The sequence below is a fragment of the Olea europaea genome, unplaced genomic scaffold (genome assembly GCF_002742605.1).
Source record: "Olea europaea var. sylvestris unplaced genomic scaffold, O_europaea_v1 scaffold3223, whole genome shotgun sequence".
Taxonomy (NCBI): domain Eukaryota; kingdom Viridiplantae; phylum Streptophyta; class Magnoliopsida; order Lamiales; family Oleaceae; genus Olea; species Olea europaea.
In genome coordinates, this window is record NW_019251088.1 from 27,924 (window position 1) to 41,474 (window position 13,551).

A 13,551-nucleotide genomic window follows, 5' to 3' on the forward strand; every position below is an offset into this window, starting at 1 on the left:
TGTGATGTGGTAACATCAAATGTGGGGATGTGAAAATTTAGTCTTCGACGGTGACATACATTTAGTTCTGGAAAGATTTTCGCAGTTGATGAAATAGATATTTCGATAAAATTTATGTCTTATTCATTGTTTATTTATGATATAGAATTTATATTCGAGAGTTATACTTAATTTTGTTTTATAACCTGAGTTGCTTGATTTCATTTCATGGATAGTGTAAATGTTCTGGTGGAAATTTTAGATCTAATTCATTTTTTATTTCTTGTATTTGATTTCGTATTCATCAACTATACGTAATAAGGATTTATAACATGCCTCACTAGATTTCAGATCATGATGTGTAAATTGAAATCGTACAGATATCTTAATTCAATGTGACGATCAACTCAACAAAAATATGTGTGAAAAGATCACAAATGCGATAGATAGTGGTATCCTTTCTTTCAATAATTCTATGTTTGCCTGCACTATTGGGCAGAATCGAGTAAAGCAAAGTTTTACTTGGATGGCACAACAAAGGTCATAAACATAATTTAATTCTCTTGTTGAGGGCCTGAGGCCTTCGACCTTCCATCTGCAAAAGAGGCTTCAAGAATCCCCAATTAGGTTTGATTGTGGAATGCCTTTTTCTCCATCCACTTTAGATCTTTTCAAGATTCATTCATTTTGAAATTGAAGTGGGGGACAATGGGAGCTGGAGTTTCTTGGATTTACTTGATAGACATGGTTTATGGTGATACAATGTCAGATGTCCTTTTGGCTTTCTATTGGGGTTCCTACTTTCATCAGGTTCACCATTTTTCATGAAGCATGAAGCTACAGTTTGTTGGAAGAATTTTGTGAATAGTGACGCCGAAATAAGTATAATGATGGTGACAAAGCCGAGGCAAGAGTTGGACTCTTTGTCCTTAAGTCGAATTTGCCCCGCAACGGTGCCTACGGATTTCGGCAATCGACTCCCAAGATACAACGGCTACACTTGTGTTTGTAGCACTCCAAAACACAAGTACAACGAACCAAATGTAGGCTTATGTACTCCAAAGATGAAATGAAAGAAAATCAAAATAAATGAAATGATTTTGATTTTGGATAGAAGAGAGGATGAGAGACGTTTTTGCATATCAAACTGTGAGGAATAGGACACCCAAAGGGTCCTATTTATAGACCATGAAGGGGTGTGGACGAAATGGTTGAGGCCAAATCATGCACCCTTTCCAAAAAATGCACCTTTATGAAAAGGTGTCTATTCACTAATGGTTGAGGCCTTTTTCGTAATTTCTCATTCATCCGATATTGGTTTTCGAAATGCCAAATATACCCTTCAATACATGCAAAGAAATCAAAATTCTCTTTCGGGGGCGTTGCCCCCGACCCCCCACAAGGGGCGCTGCCCCCTCGACCCTTGCGACCTGACCGGGCAGGTCGATCCCCGTTTGTGCGCCCCGAAGCGGCGAAGTGGCAAACAATTTTGCCTAAACGGATTGAGTCGAGCTTTTGAGTATTTGGCCGAATTCGATACGAACTTTAATCGATTTTCAATTCTCAATTTATTTAACCAATATCCAACACAGTTATGGTTGCATTGTGAAGATTAGATAGAAGGTTATTTCTTTAGCCTATTGTACAGAATAATATTTACCTGTTTGGTTCTCTTCAATCTGAAAAAAGGTAGAAAAAAGGGTTGCTTCTAAAGTTTGGTTCTCCGCTGCAATGGAGAGTGAGATTTGGACTAATTTGGGGTGGGGTATATGGAATGTGTGATATGTCATATTTGGTGAAGTGACTATAGTTTTTCCTTTGATTTGTGATAGAAGTGAATATATTTAGTGGCTATCAATTTTACTCTATATATTATAGTAATTTTGGAATAAAAAAAAAAGATGATATGTAAAATTTGAATATTAATTTAAATTGTAGTGATGGGAGTAATTTCCATTAGTCGTATTTGCTCCACTTAGTGATCCAATAAATATATTGAGTAGGGTCTAAATCTGCTATCCCAAACAATATGTCTGCTTACTTGTTCTCCAATTAAAAAAAATAAAATTACACATCACCTAAAATAGACACATCAGCAAGCAGAGATTGGCCTTCAAAACTATCTGAAAATAAGTCTTTGTTTGAGACCCATTCTTTGAAAATTGTTTTTTAAAATAGCATTTATTTGAGAATGGGTGATTTAAAAATACGAAAAAGTTTTGGGTTTATGTGTAACATTATTTTATGGAAGAATTTATAATTAATAATGAATTTTGAAAAAAATGAGGTTACACGGAGGCTAAGTTTTGTTAAGGGAATTGAGAAAAAAGGTCTCATACTCTCATATATTGGGAACTACTAATTTCGATGTGTCTCTTCCTTGTATTCCAGCCAGAGCTCACATTTAGCTTGCAATTCCTGCCAAAACTCTGCTCATTCAACCCTGCCATCGATCTAACATAAAATGGAGACATCTAACTGAAAATTTTATTTCATTCCTTTATTACATAATATTTTCACAAAGCATTGGAAAAAATTGGTCATTCAAACGATAACCAGTTACAATAAATAATCCCATACAAGTATGTAAAAACAAAACGAAAATTTGCAAGAACGTTTCATGCAATAAATTACTTTATGATCTTTCTAAAATAACATCATGTAATTAATAACCTTAACATTGTTAGAGTTGTGATTCAAATAGGAGTCTTGAATCACGTGTTGTTGGCGTTGGAGATGAGTCTAACTGTATTCAACAATAAGGAAGCAAAATCCCGTTGAAACGTGGCATATAAATACAATGCTCCTCTGTCAATTTTGTTTAAGCATTATTGCTGTGTCCGTAATTTCTCTCCATATTGTCAATTTATAATATATCGTTCTTCTGTGATAGATTCTCTTTGTTTATTTCTTTACTTTTAATCTTATTTTTTGTTGTGATCTTTATTACTTCACATCGTCATTAAATTTCATTCTTTACAACCCTTTGGGATCAACAAACATTTAATAAAATTTCATGAAATCAATCCCTTTTCTATCTGTATAATTTAATATTTCGTATATCTCATAATAAAAATATATGTATATCAAAAAAAAAAATTAATCAAGTCACGTTCTTTAGAGAACCATGTACTTCGAGTAACATGTTTCTACCTAATTGTCTTGATCAGAATCGTATCTTTCAGAGTTCCTTATGAGCTACAACAAGGATGAGATTTAAAGTTGTTGGTGTCCAAACTCACAAAACTAACTTGAACTTACCTTAATTTAAGAAGGATAGCTTATGAAGATTCAATAGTCACTTCAAAAGGATGGATCAAGAAACCACCAAGGTCAAATTAACTCATGACAGGTCAACTATACCAATTATAGGTCAGTTCTACCCATAATAGGCCAGCTCGACCCATACTCGTCGTCATCCAAGAACATTATGTAGCAATCCTGAACATGTCTCTTAAATGATATCATCACCACTCGAAACTACTACTCACAAAGAAATGAGTAGCATCCACGACATCAGTATCTCATTTTTCAGCCTATTAGAAATCAACAATGATTACCTAAACGACAGATAATCAAAACCTAGCTCACAACTACGACCTAGGCAACGTGATGAGCTGTTCGACCAACCTCAGCGATCAATCAAAAGCCTTAAATTTGGGCAATGACATGTACGTCTAGGTTAGCACCGTCGCTGATATGACGTCGGATGGTCAAGTTGCTTGATCTAAAGGCCTATAAATTGGGGCAAATGGTAGCCTCCGAAGAGCCGGATTCGATGTATTCTCTCCATTACACTCTAAATTTTAATCAATGAAATTATCTTTTAATTTTTATAAATTCCAGCAATTACTCTACTAAATTTATATTATTCTATCCCTTACTTCCATATATTATTTCAAATATCAGTTCAACCAATTCTATTTGTAGATCAACGTATAAGAATTTGGATTATGTAAGCCATGACACTGAAAGAGATAATTCCGAATAGACAGTCCTCTAGGAAGTAGTGATGTCAACGGGACGGGTTCGGGGTATGGTGGGGGCTTGCCCCGTTTCCAGCCCCGTTTATTTATTTTTTCAAAATTTCGAGTTCAATAAAATACAAATAATATTCAAACTAACAAAGTTAATATCCAAAATAAACACCACAAATCTTAAATATAATGTTCGCTATTGGTACACGCTGGAAATTATTTGTGGCAGTGGGGCCTTTAAGTGCAATTGTGCTGAAAATTATATGAAAGGTAATTTTTGGTGGTTGAGAATATGGATTGCAGTTGAATAACATTGAAAAAAATAGAATAATGCTTTAGAAAATGGACCTTCAATAATTCCAGCCTAAGAGATTCTGTAAACAACTTCAGCCTAAGAGATTCTGTAACAACTTGTAAACTTACTGAAATAAAACCATAAATTAAAAACATTTTTTGGGCAATTATCCATTGGAGTTTTCACTATTTGAATTTTTTGAGGTGAATGAAGAGATTTGATGCTGGTATTGATTCTAGACAATTTTCCTTAATGATATGAATAATTTTCAACGCTTTCCTTCTTTTACGAAGAATAGTTGTGCTATGATAAAAGTCAAAAAGGATGTATCAATCATTCTCTATGCAAGTGTCCCACACGTTGAACAATTTATTGATTTGCTGGAGTCGATAGATTGGCACTCTGTTTCGCCATTGATCTATTAATTGACCATTAATCATTTTTAATGTTAATGGGTTCAGGTAAAATTCAAAATCAAAGTTGAATTGGGAAATGTCAATGTCATTTTTTCCTAGGGGTTGACACTTTTTCCTAGAATCGGTGGAATCGGACTGGAACCATTTAGAACCAGTCAGTTTGGCTCCGAATATTCTAAAAAACAATTTGATTTCGGGACAAATTTTTAAAAACCGACCGGTTCCGGTCCGATTCCCGGTTCTAGTATGGGAACCACGAGAACCAGACGGTTCTCATTGGATTTTTTTCTTTTTTTGGGTAAAATATATTACTCAATCTCCAACACTTTTATCAAAAATAATCGGGTTCTTTCTTAATTTTAGACTTCGGCACTTTCCTTCTTCTCTTTGATTCTTTCCATGTCTCTTCTTATAATTATTTGATTAATTGATTTTCAAGCCAAATCAGAATATTGGGTAAATCTATACTTAAATAAATTTATTTACAATATATAAATTTATGGGAAAATTGCAGCCGAGGTGCCAAACCTTTCGTTTATTAGCAGACTTTGCTCAAACCTTTAGTTTGTGCCACCCACAGTCCCAAAGCTTTCATAAATATGCATCAGGGGTCCAAACCGTCCATTTGACCGTTAATTGACCAAGAAAAGTAAATGTTGACCTATTTTGACTAAATTGAAATGGATAAAATGGTAACTTAATAATTACCATATTAAATAAATTGACAAAAAATCAAGAAAAAATCAAAAAATAAAAAATCTAAGAAAAAAATTAAAAAAAGGGTTGTCTTCTTCAACCACACCACCCCACCCCCATTGGCGAATTTTAGGGGGGTGTATTCAATTGGGACTTTTGAAGACTTTGATAGATTTTTTTAAGTGATGACTTTTGTGGATTTTGTGAATCTTTTATATGTTTGTGTGGAATTAGTGGACGTCTTTTGTAGACTTATATGGATTTTCATTTAAAAAATTTTATCGACTTTCGTGGAATTTAAAAAACTTTTGAAAACTTTCATTTAAAATAGAATTCACGTAGACTTAGTGTAAAATTCTCACATATGGGGGTGTTAGTTCCCACAATTCCACTTCTTCTTTTCATATACTAAAAAAAATGTGAAAAAAATTTAAGACCTTAGTTAAATAAATAATAATCAAAATTATATATATGAAAAAGGAAAAAAAGTCACAATAATCCAAATTTTTCCACAAAAATAGAAATTAATAATGTGAGAGAGAGAGAGAGAGAGAGAGATAAATGACATATAATCAATAAAATAAATAAATTTTAATCATACATGTCCATAGAATGTTAAAGGAAAAAAAATTGATTTTATTTTTTATTTTTTGTGAATGTCTCCCAAAATCTCGTGATTAATGAGATACAAATTTTAAAATTTTATATGAGTACTTTCTACTTAAAAGTTAGTATTTCAGATGCTTTTATAAAAGTTTCTAGAAGTCATTAAAATTTGAATACACTAAAACTTATAGAGACATCTAAAAAGTTTCAATTGAATAAATCGTAACTTTTAGAGACTTTTTAAAAGTCTATAAAAAAAACTCAATCGAATACACCGTGACTTTTAGAGAGTCTCAAAAAATCTCAATTGAATATCATTGAACTTTTTAAATTTCAAAAAGTCATTAAAAATTTCAATTGATTACACCCCTTAAGCTTGATATCAAGGAATTTTAAGTTTTTTGCCATTTCAATTCAATTTCTCCTTTTCATTCTGAAATTTTTAACCTCATTTCCTCTCCATTAATTTACTGTTTCTTGATCTCTGCCTATTTTCTTTAGTGGGCACTCCACTTCTTTGTTTCCTCTCCAGAGAGAGGGGGACGCCAAAAGGGAACCCTGCGATTGCATACCTTACGATCTTCTTCAATCTCTTAATATTAAAAATCAAGCCCACGTGAGAAAAAAATATTATATTTCTTTCAATTTGTTATTTAATTTTTTTATCAACCTGAAGTTTTGCTTATATTTTGATGATATTCTTTTTCATATTCTTTTCGTTGACTGAAATGTATCAATTTTGCATCTCGTGAGCCCGTAAAGTCGTTTTTCTGACATTGGCTTTGCCATTTGTTTGTGCTAAATTTACTTGGATTTTGCCCAATTCTGGTGATAGAAAAGTGTGGTTAATTTACTTGGATTCAATGGGACTGGATTGGGATCCATCTCGGAACTTCTATTGTTTATGTCCTAGTTGGAATTTAGTAGTTGTTGAGTTAGGGTTTTGTTTTTTGTGAAAGGATGGCAGATAGTCCCGATGGCAATGGAGTCACGAGAGTGGCGGCGATGGTGGCGGTGGTGCTGGGAAAAAGATGGGGGGTGGGGTGGGGTAGGGTGGAGTGGGATGGTTGAGGAAGACAACCCTTTTTAAAAAAAAATTCTTAGATTTTTTATTTTTTGTCAATTTATTTAATATAATAATTATCAAGTTACCATTTTATCATTTTCAATTTAGTCAAAATAGGTCAATATTTACTTTTTTTGATCAATTAACGGTCAAATGGACGGTTTCCATCTATTTGGACCCCTGATGCATATTTATGAAATGTTTGGGATTGTGGATGACATAAACTAAAGGTTTGAGAAAAATTTGCTAATAAACGAAAGATTTGATACCTCGGCTACAATTTCCCTAAATTTATTTATAAGATGCGAAATTTTTATTTTGCTTTCACTTTGATTACATGATTTTTATTTTGTTTTCACTTTGTAAATCTATACTTAAATAAATCTTTGAATAGTATGTTTGGTTCTTCTATATTTTGTCACGTTGGTATCATTTTTAGAGTTTTTATTAGTAAACATTTTATTTTGACATTTTCAATGTAAAGAACCGAATCGGAACCAATTGGTTTGGTTCCGGTTCGATTCCGTAGTTAGCTATGGAACCAATGGTTCTATTTCTAAAATTCCCATTGGTATTCGATTTGGTTTGATTTTATTTGGAATCGGACTAAACTTGACCACGCCCACTCCTAGTTTTTCCAGATTATTTGTCGGTTTATCAATATTAACCACTACTATCTGGAAATTTGGAACGGGTCCAGGACGCTATTTTAAATAATAATGATAATATATATATATATAAAAGACAATAATCAACTAAAAAAGTTTGTTTTTTTTATTCATATTTAAAGGTAGAATTGGTTCAAAGATGTCATAAATGTGACTTTTCGAACTATTTACAAATATATTCCATGGATTGTATCTTGCATAATGAGTTGATGTATTTAAAGGATGAGGAAGATGTAAAATTCCAAATCCAAGATAAAAATTTTCAAGATATGACTTCTTAATTTGTAAGTATTGTTTACGTTAATTTTTTTAGTTTTTCTCTCTCCCTTTTTTTTTTTTTTTTTTTTGGGGGAAAAAAAAAATTACAACCACTATTTTTTTAAGGGTGGTTGATAATTATATTATTTCTTCACCCTCCCATAATAGCATAGCTTTCAATTTTTGCTTATTGACTTGAATGCTCTGTGAAGGTTTTTATTGCCAATACCAACTGCCTAATCATGCTACAGCTACCAACCATGGGTTACCAGGAAACACTATGTATTTGTTTGTGATGTCACTGCAGACCCCTTTATTATTTTATTACATAGAGTAAACATTCGTTGGATGTATTTAGTATTCAGAAACTGGTCTGCAAGCTTAGTTCAAGAGCGGTTCAGAAACAAAAATGAAATATTTGTTCATGCTATCTTTTTTCTTTTTTCTTTTTTCCAAAAAATAATAGGACAAAAGGAGGGTAGTCTCCTCCTTGATCTGAATAACCTTATCTATGTTTCAAATGGAAAACAGATTAATCTGAAGATACCTTACAGACATGAAATTTTAGGACCTAGGAAAGCTTCCATTTGATGTAGCACTTAAATGTTCATGATTAGTGTCATGACTAAAGCATGTACCACAGTTTTCTTAATGTTGTGGACCCCCTCATGCTTGGCATTGCAATGACGAGTGTTGATATTGGACTTTTGACTTCTTCAAGGTCCTCTTGGATGTGAATTAGGGTATGTTCGGGATATTTTTTAAAAATCAATTTTCCCAAATTCATTTTCAACCACATATCCAAAAAAATAATTTTTCACGTGGATCCATAACTTTTCGCTACTTTTTAACCACATATTTTCCAAAAAAATCATTTTTCATGTGGAAAAATTTCTCTTAATGAAAACTTAATGTTTAGAAATATTGACTTTCTGTACTAAAGGTTATCTATCACCGTTATCTTTGATGTGGGAATTGACAACTTTTTATCTTTTATAATGCATATGCTTTGAAATCACTCATTTTTTGTTACTAGTTCCTGTTCTATTGTTTGGGAGAATATATCTAATCCAAATTTAGTTTTCATTCAGATAGTTTAAAATACTAACTAATGATCTGTTCATCTCTTACGTTAATTTCTGTTGATTTCAAATGATAACACGCAACAGGACATACCGGAACAAGGTAGCTAGTAGGGAATATGTACCCTGGCCCATAGAGATCAGGTTCTGTGAGCCTAATACTTCCACCAATCAGACTAAGTCTCCTGCGAGGTTAATTATCATTCTCTTTGTTGTCCATTGACTCCATTTAGGGGGGAATCACTGTGAAGGCTAGAAAAATGGTGGGTCTGATTGATAGTATTTTTTCAAATAATCTACAGCTTAAGGTATTGGTTTAGAGCGAAAGGAAAACTTTCTGATGACCAGGCTTTGCATAGGTAAGAGAATCTTCTTTAGTGTCTTTATTTTCTGGCATTTCTTGTTGCCGGCAACAGTAAGAAGAGTTTTTGTATATCAGTTGATGCCTTGGAGGTCTATTGGTCTTTTAAAAGTTCAATGATTTATGATATATACTAGCGTGTAAATAATTCCGTCAGAGAATTATGGTAAAAAAGTATTGAAAAGTTTATTTTATTGAGAAAATGTACGGTTGAAAATGAATTTGAGAAAAAAATGAGTTTTTTGGTGCTCAAACAGGGACTTAGTATTGTTTTCCTGAGAACGATCAGTTTGTTGTCCCCATAAAATCTACTCTTGGGCATACTCTCCTCAAGCATTGAATATGAAGTAATCTCTATTTATTTGAAGTACTATGATGACATGAATTAATCATTTTAAAATTTTATTGCTTCTAAATTTGTCTATCTTGAAAATTCTTATTCCATATGGTACCCTGTATGTTAGTATATTGGAACTAGATATTTATTTTTATGTTATGACCTGTCACAGTGAACTCTTGAACTTTGATAACTGGCTTTCTTCAAGACTCGAATCATAAATATGCACTATTGTGAGCTTATATCAGCCTTTCATGTTGTTTCAAAACTTTGATATTCCGAGCTGCAGCTTCTGTTACAGAATAATTTTCTAAAAAAACTCAATTTAATTTTTATCTACTAGTATCTTTTAAATAGATTTCATTCTCTTCCTCTTTCTGAGAATGGATAACATCTATCTTCTACGTTATGATGTGGAATTCTAGCAGATGTGTTGCTGCATATACTTCAGATCTCATATTTCTTCAAGTAAGCATGAATCCTCATCGTGAAAAGGGTTTGAAGTCGTCAACTGTGAGCCTGGATCACTCGTAAGTATCCACGTCCTTCCCAGTAATATAGATCTTCAGTTTCACGTTTTGAGTATTTTATATCTTTGGTAGGAATTATCTGCAATTAACAGAAGGCAACAATTTAAAACTGAACCCACCATGTTAGACCATAGATTGCATTTTTTTGGAGCTCTATAAGGAGATTGTCCTAATATCATGTAAGAGCTGGATTTAGGTTATTATTCTTCCCTAAATTTTCATCAATAAATGAAACATGTGGGGGCCTTTTTATTTAGGAGGTCAACTATTCCATGCTCATGATAGTGATATTCTAAAAGTTTGAGCCCATATTAACTGGATTTAAATGGTAAGTTCTGCAGGTTTGATTGAGTTTCCATGTTATAGTTACAGATCATTTAATTAGTGAGTGCTGCATCGTTTTTGGACGGTTGGACATTGGTAGAGATGCAGAACGGAGAAGAGAAAGAACAATAGGGAGAGAGAAGACGAGAAGAGTAAAAATTGAGGCCTCATTGCCCTTATATAGTATAAATAACTGACATTTACTCCAACTTCTAATATAACACAACGTATCGAAGAATCAAAATCCTAGTAAATCACAGGTATTCAACAAAATCCTAGTTATTCAAAGTCTATTTTTAATCCCGTTGCATCAGGTAGCATTGATTTTTTCATTTCACATCAAACGAAAATGTTTACGCATGTTTAGCAATGGACAGTATCTTATCCATGATGTCGAAGTTTTAGTCGTTAGGCCATGTCTATTATTCCCTTCTTGAGTACATGCATGAGTTCTTGAAATCTCCATTCTCTTGTACAGGATGTGGTTCCACAGGCCTTTTAGGGCTGATGACTGGGTGCTATATGTGGTGAGTACCATAGATCATATTCTCTTTCATTCCCAAATTTGTATTTCAGAACTAACATTCAAATGCTCACTGTTTCATAGATTTATAGTCCCAGTGCTCATGGTGCACGAGGGTTTGTTTCAGGACAAATGTTTACAAGGAATGGAGAGGTAATTCAGCCATGCCTACTCTAGTCAAGCTTTTTTCATGTGAAGCGCATTAGTCTATTTTTTGGCTATTAATTCTTTTGAAAATTGAGCCGAACCAAATATGCATACAAATGATTTGTAATTGCAGCTTGTTGCATCACTGACTCAAGAGGGCTTATTGAGGATGGCCAGAACTGCCAAATCTAAATTGTGAAATTCCCTCGTAGTGCATTCAGAAGAGGAACATTTTGCAAATTCGGCAACCATTATTCAGGTTTTAGTGGTTTCTTGAAATGGGTATGGTTCTAATCACAGGTCAACATTTTAAATAAGCAGCAGCAGAATGATCTGTGGTTTAGATTTATAACCTTGATGAAATAAGTGGGTCGTTTCCTTTCGGACATGTTTCTATATATTCATGAACTATATATGGTTTCAGTAGCATCAAAATAATCCTTCGTGTAACATGAAGTGTTTAAAGCATGTCTAATGCCTTTTGGTTTGCGACATGAAGTGTAGAGTTTCTACTTTCTATAGTCGTTTAGATGAGGCATATTCCGAGAGAAGCGTTTAACTGTTCATAGAACTCTTATGCCTATTGGCTGTAATTTTTTATTTGTTTTGGAACCGCAGTTGGGAGAATAGGAACATAATCTATTACGGATTTATGCTGTTTAACACATCTTCTGCTTCTTGGAGATCTCATTTTTTTTTTTTTTTTTTTGTTTTAATCGGTAAATGTGAAATTCAATAGATCAAAATTCATTTACAAGTACGCCAAGCATAGTCATGGACATAGCTCCTGTCTGTCATTCTTTATTTTACATTTTTTTTCCATTATTTTTCTAAAGTACCCAATTTTAACTACACATTTTTCATTAAAATAATATTACACGTAAATAAAAAATCTTTCCTTCTTTTTTAACCACATATTCTCCATCAATTACTATTTTTTAACCACATATTTCTTCAAGTTAAGAGGGCTCAAATAGGGCCTAAATAAGCCCTCATTTTGTGGAAAAATTTATGGGTGGAAAGTGTTTTTTTTTTAAATGAGTGGATGAAAAAAAAGGAAAAATTTTCGATTTATGTATAATATTATTTTATCAAAGATTGTGTGGTTGAAAATGGAAGAGAAAAAAGTGAAATATAATAAAATGAAAATTAATGAAGGCTAAATGAAGAGGCCATAAATGGCATATGAAGGGAAGCACACTTTCACTAGCAGACGCATATTTGGCTTCTCGCCAGATGGAATATGTATTTTAATTTGAATTTGGGAATTTTTATTTATTTATTAACGTTTGCTTATTTTTTAGGGACTTTTCTAGTTAAATTTAAGTTTGACTTAATTTGTCCAATAATTATTATAGACTTTGATGTGGAATTTCTTTGCATGCCTATTGGAAGAATAATTCTAATTTTTGGAAAGATGTAAAAAAAACATTTTGAGTTATTTGATTGCGGTTATGGACTTTTTTTAACTAGTCAATCGATCTCTGCATATAAGGTTCTCTAGTTGTGATTTTCTAAAGCCAATAAAGTGCTTTTTTGACCCCTTTTTTTTCAAGGTGGATTCCACACAAAATACAACCAATCAATTAAAGTGGTTGCCAACAATAATAATTTGGCCGAAAATTTCTTCCAAACAAGCGCTATGTTTGAGAAATAATCTTATCCCTTGGGTTCAAAAAAATAAATAATAATTTAGATTATTTCTCTCTTTACAAAATGTGCACTTAACACATCAAAATATTCAACAACTAATTCCACATCATTTTAGAGTTTCATATCACTGATTATAGTCCCCTGTTTGGTAAGAATTAAAATTAGATTTTTTTAATAGATGTGAATAAAAGTTGATAAAATATATTGTTGAAAAGTTGTGGTCCTCATGAAATAAGTGGTTAAAATTAATATTTAATAAATAGATTTTAATCCGTACCAAAAGAAAGGGGGGGGGGGGGGGGGGGGGCCAAAGGGAAAGAAAGAAAAACGAAGCAAAAATTGAGGGATTTGAAGGAAGAATCAAGGTTTTATTACTCCATTTCTTTAATAATTCATTCAAGGGACTAGTTTTATCTATTATCTTGCATTCTTCCTTTATTTTCTTTATTTTATAATGGGTTTCCTTACCATTTTCATTTTGTGCCTTTATTTTAAAGAATATGCTATTTGTACATAATGCGGTACCCCCCTTACATCGTATCCCTCCATGTGAGGAAATGAACATCGTTATAGACGCTCTGATGTACGTGTAACATCATCAACGTAAAATAAATCTATATGTACATTCTTGTC

General features: G+C 32.7%; 2 protein-coding genes across 3 annotated transcripts in view; both read left to right on the plus strand.

Moving 5' to 3' along the window:
* The first annotated feature begins 8,096 nt into the window (after positions 1-8,096).
* On the plus strand, positions 8,097-11,930 carry LOC111385617 (acyl-coenzyme A thioesterase 8-like). Of its 2 annotated transcripts, none has more exons than XM_023010028.1 (6): positions 8,097-9,235; positions 9,346-9,402; positions 10,167-10,271; positions 11,074-11,122; positions 11,203-11,271; positions 11,399-11,930. In XM_023010028.1, the coding sequence occupies exons 1-6, from the start codon at positions 9,114-9,116 to the stop codon at positions 11,462-11,464; spliced, it is 468 nt and encodes a 155-aa protein (XP_022865796.1). In that variant the 5' UTR covers positions 8,097-9,113; the 3' UTR covers positions 11,465-11,930. The 2 variants fall into 2 exon arrangements, with proteins under 2 accessions (XP_022865796.1, XP_022865797.1); XM_023010029.1 differs by having other exon boundaries at positions 8,100-9,235; positions 10,170-10,271.
* Positions 11,931-13,475: 1,545 nt separating this feature from the next.
* The window catches only part of LOC111385612 (acyl-coenzyme A thioesterase 8-like), a 7,986-nt gene continuing 7,910 nt past the window's right edge, over positions 13,476-13,551 (plus strand). The window contains exon 1 of the mRNA XM_023010018.1: positions 13,476-13,501. Within this exon, the coding sequence (XP_022865786.1) occupies positions 13,476-13,501 (26 nt within the window). The remainder of the gene's footprint in view (positions 13,502-13,551) is intronic.